General features: G+C 48.5%; 1 protein-coding gene across 1 annotated transcript in view; it reads right to left on the bottom strand.

The window, feature by feature from the left end:
* The window catches only part of F9 (coagulation factor IX), a 15,798-nt gene extending 11,408 nt beyond the window's left edge, over nt 1-4,390 (bottom strand). The window contains exons 1-3 of the mRNA XM_009997161.1: nt 4,324-4,390; nt 1,341-1,504; nt 959-983 (exon numbers count right to left, since the gene is read on the bottom strand). Of these exons, the coding sequence (XP_009995463.1) occupies nt 959-983; nt 1,341-1,504; nt 4,324-4,390 (256 nt within the window). The remainder of the gene's footprint in view (nt 1-958; nt 984-1,340; nt 1,505-4,323) is intronic.
* Nucleotides 4,391-4,940: the final 550 nt, after the last annotated feature.

The following is a 4,940-nucleotide window of genomic DNA, read 5'->3' as shown; positions in this document are numbered from 1 at the left end:
TGTAGGGAATAGCAGCTTGTAAACTGAGCAGTAAACCAGGCACACTGGATGATAGGGGAATATACAGCACTTGCTATTTTTGAAGAGCTAACTGGTTACAGTAGCAGGAAAACAAATGCAGTGCTGAATTTCATCAGTTGTTTTATCAGAGGACAGTCCTACGATGCAAATGTAGCTTTTTAAATTTTATTGTCTGGACTGAATAATCTGAAGTATTTAAAACTTTTTAGTGAGATGTTCTGGGAGCTTTGCCAACCTACAAAGCAGTTCATTTATTGAAATGTTCTTAACGTTAGTTTTAGATATTTTAGTGGACATTGAAATCTTTTTGGTAAGGAACTGAGGAGTCATTGGGGATGGAAGCTGAAAGGGAAGAAATAGATGGTGCAAGGAAAGCAAATGGTGGAGAAGCACCAGGGTTTGGGACCACTGGTGTGAATTGCAAACAGCTGTTTGCTATGATCATGTTGAAGCCCTGCTTTAATATGGCATTTTCATGGATTCACACAGTGCTTGGACAAGGCTGTGCCTCCTCTGGAGATCTCTGCCTGAGAACAGAGCATTTGCTGTCTGCTGGAGGGGTGTTAAATTATTGCTCTCCTGTTTTACTCTATACTACACCTGAAGCTAGAAAGTGTGAGCTGGGCTCAGTGGGCCCAGTGGTCTGTGGGAACTGATTTGTTTTTTATGTTTTTTCCTGTGAGGTTTTTAAACTCTGCTAAAAAAAATCTGCTTGAACAAATAACATGTTAAATAATTCTGGGGAGGGCTTGCAATTTATATACAAATGGGATGGGCCCAGGCAGTGTGGTTGCAGGATTTAGGTTGTGTGACTCTGACTAGCTCTGCCCCAAAACACTTTCTGAATGCTGGAATGCACTTGTTTCAATAAACATCTGCTACTTATACATGGGGAGATGAATATTAAGCATTGGAACATGAAGAAAGCAGCTCTTACCAATGTATGTTTTCCAAAACTCCATCTGCAAAGGGAAAAAAAAAAAAAGCAAAACCAAAAAAAAACAACAGAAGTTTCCTTTGATTTCTAATTCTGGGCACTACCTGACTGAAGTCATAAAGGGATGACTCCAAAGAGGAAAAGACTTGCAGGAAAACCACAACCTCCATATTCCCAGTGGTGACCAATGAACCCAGCCCAGCTGATGGATCAGAGAGGAGAATACAGAGGATATACAGAATAAAGTAGATGCTGCACTTGGCCCTTGCAGGTTTTCCCCTTGTTGTTCATTCCTTTTCCCCCTCTGTGCCTCACCTGAAAGGCTCACAGAGCTGCAGGCTGGGGGGAACAAGGTGTTGCCCTTCTGCAGCACAACACTCACCGTTTTCTCTGTGTTTTCAAACACTTCTCGGGCTTCCTCAAAGCTGCATTTTTCTTCTATGCATTCTCTCTCGAGGTTCCCAGGAATAACCTCTTCCAGTCTGTTGGAATTGGCTCGCTTTTGCCTTTGGAGAACTGAGTTTGCTTCTTTGTTATCAATGAAAACTGTGAATGGAGAAGAAACAGGAGCTAGAGAGGAGCAGGTGCCCTGGTGGGATGCACTGGGATGGGCTGCCAGGGCTCACCTCCCCCAGGAAGCAAGGCCTTTCCGTGCATTTACCTTCCCCTTGCCCCGTGGCTGGGGACATTTCAGGGGTGTTAGCATCTCCCTGAGGCTTCTTTGGTGTCTGACTGAAGTGCAGTCTGGAGAATTGAGAGTCAAAGAAGTCGACAGACAGAAATGACGGGTGGTGAGAGGGTGATGGGGAGAGCCTAAAATACCTGAGAGCAGATGGCCCGGGTACCTCTCACCAGAGATGCACAGACCAGAATAAGCTATTTGAGAGGGGAAAATAATAGGCATTTTCATGCTGCTGCTTGCTGAGGTCTTGCTTGAAGGCAGAAATTGTCCTGCTTTAACTGTCTCTGCTTGTTTTGGCTGTGAAAGACAGTTTGGCTCTGCAAGCAGCTGCAGCCCTGGGAAGCCTCATCCCATCTGCTTCTGTCCCTGTTCTTTGCTTTGCCCATGTGCCTGGACACCCCTGTTCCCTGCAGGCAGAGGGGAGACATGAGCCCCTCCCCACCCCCTGGGCCAGGTCACATCAAGTTGGTGTGTCCCCCACTGCCTCTGGCTCGCTGGCTGAGCTGCTGGGGAGAAGCCACCAGCAGAGCTGCCAGTGCTGCAGCTCCCCCAGGAGACCTCTGGTGTCGGGGGGGTGTCCCCACTGCTCATCAGCCTCCCCATTATCCACTTGGAGGAGCCTTCCTGCTTTGCCTCCCCAGCATCTCCCCTCTCCTCACCTTCCCTTAGCTCTAGCAGCCGTGTCCCCTTGTGTCACCAGATGGCACGGCAGAGCAGCTCTTCTTGGAGCTGCTGGTGGCCCCCCTGGGCTCGGGCCCTGGGTCTGGGCTCTGGAAGGGGTGTGGGCACCTGTGGGTCTGGCCCCTCGGGGGTTAAGGGGAGTGTGAGCTCAGCACAGAGTGAGGGGCAAGTGCCAGCCCGTGGTGGCTACCTCCTCATGGTCAACCTGCTCTCCATCCAGAGCAGACCCCAGCCTCTGGGAAGCTGCAAAGGGTCAGTTTTGTTGAACTCTCATGAGCCCAAAGGGGTTTGCTCTGATTTGCACCACATCTCTGATGGTGTAACCAACCCCTTCACCTAGAGATCTCACTGCAAGAGGCTGGGTTGTTTCTGCAGTGCTTTCAGTCCTTGTGCAGCAAACCTGCACCTCTGCCTTCCTGATGCTGGTGTGGTCTTGGTTAAAAATTGAAAGGAGTGAGTTAAAATCCTGACCTTAATCTCGTTGTTTGTCAGGAGATGCTGGTGGGTGAGCACTGCCCTCTGATGATGCCAGGCTTGGTTCAAGTGCTGCAGCCTGCACGGGGTGGCTGGTCCTCTCCCAGCTGCAGGGCCATGGTTTGTTTGGGGCACATGAACATACAACCCCAAATGAGCCTCCTTGGGTGAGCCAGGGGCTGAGGAAGCAGGGGCACAGCCTTGCTGGAGAAGACCTGTCCTCTGTCCCCTATGGAGTGGGTTGCAGCCTCCAGCTTGTCCCCAGGCTGGGCAGAAAAGGCTCAAGGGAGAATGAAGGACCTGCCTCCTTGGTTCTGTAGTCCGGTCAGGCTCTCTCTCCATAAGCTTAGTGTCCAGGGATCCCAACATGGGCACAGCCCTATGTGGCATGAGGTGGCTGCATTAGACCTGTTCCTTCTCTTTCTGGTGGGATGTGCCAGGCACCTGCCATGATTAACCCATTTAGTAGAGAGAATTCATTATAACGAGTGCAGCTTTGTCTCCATCAGATCTCTCTAGGCTGTCTCAGTTGTTTACTGATCCCACATGCTGCTTTACAAGAAAAACTTGATTTGAACTGAAAGTTGCAGGCCCCCTGGCTAGAAACCATCCTCACACCAAGAGTAACCAGCTTCTGGAACAGCATCTGAGGAGTGAGATGGGTCTGTGGGCCAAGGGGCTGTGGGGGAGACCTGCCCTGCCAGCTCAGTATAGTATTTTCTAGGAGGTGCACCTGTGCTGTTGGTGGTAACAATATCAGGCTCTGCTCACTTTTCATGGCTAAGCAAACATTTTGGAAAGAGGCCTTTTTTTTATATGTTGTTTTTTTTTTAACCTGTTACTTGCCATGTCTTAATGAAAGAAACAAGGCCAGCCTTGCACAAAGCAAGTATTCACACTGGATGTCAACCAGGCTCTGCTGGAACTGTTGCTGTTACAGATCAATCCAGCAGCAGCCTGCATTACTATGTGTGATTGCCCACATCCATCAACTCCTCTATCTTGTCTCCAATTTTGGCTGCATCTTACAGCCTTTGTTACCTTCACGCTGGGTTTGGCTTTAAACAATTCTCACGGTGGCAAATCCAATGACTGCTTTATGGGTGAGAGTACTTGTCTGTACTCCAGGACAAAGCAGTGGCACATGCTGAGGGTGCTGCTGGTTGTTACTCCACCTGCAGCCCTTGCCCCTTTTTGTCCTTCTCTCTCTGTGTGTGTGTGTTCTAAAATGGCTGAATCAGGCTCTGAAAGCTTCAAAGCTAGAGAAAGTTGAAGAAAAATCCTATTCTTAAAATTAATCCCTGTTACACATTCTGCGTAAAATCAGCATAAAGACCATTATTTCATTCCCAGGAAAAGAACCAGAGCTTTAAAGAAAGGAGCTGTGCAGGTCAGCAGTCCCTCTGAGTTCGTCTCCTATGAGACTGCAAGAGCTGTCCCACCCTCAGGTGACAAACTGTCCCTTCACCTGGGCCAGTAACACCCACACCCAAAAGTGAAGGACTTGATAGATTTTAGATGAACCCACCTGTACTTTCATCACCAAGACAAGCTCCCAGAAGACAAATGCAGAGTACAAGGGGGATATTTGCCATCTTCTTCCCAATGCCCAAACCTCTCGCTAACAAATTGTTCTGGTGGTGGAGCTCAGTCAATAGTTCCAAAGTGCAAGTGCTTGTTTATTTATTCTGGGTAACCCTTTAATTTAAGGTCCCCAGATGTGCCATTGGTGAGGCTTGCAGTGGCAGCGTGGGTGTTATATGAGAGGACATGTCTATGCACAAGAAACCTGCCAGGGAGTTGACATCCCTGGGCTCATTTTCTGCCTGTGGGATATTATTGCCCCCCACATTAGGGGGTTGAGCATGGCACAGGAATAAAATATTTCAGCTTCAGTGAACCTCTCTAAAGCACTGGATTTCCCATTCCTATCCATATAGAAGTCCACACCAGCATTTTTCAAAGGCTTCAGCATGGTCCATGCTTCATCCAAAGGAGTTGGGATGATTCTCTTGAAGACAACCCCACAGATGAAGTCTCCTCTCAGGGACCAGGTGCCCATGGAGCCAGGCTCTGTTAGACAACACTGCTTGGTCTCAGAGGGATTATTTAGTTAAAAACCTGGTGAAGTGAGGTAAACCATTC

The sequence above is a fragment of the Chaetura pelagica genome, unplaced genomic scaffold (genome assembly GCF_000747805.2).
Source record: "Chaetura pelagica isolate M959 unplaced genomic scaffold, ChaPel_1.0 scaffold344, whole genome shotgun sequence".
Taxonomy (NCBI): Eukaryota; Metazoa; Chordata; class Aves; order Apodiformes; family Apodidae; genus Chaetura; species Chaetura pelagica.
Note: the sequence above shows the minus strand (reverse complement) of the source record. Positions and strands in the feature narration are given on the sequence as shown.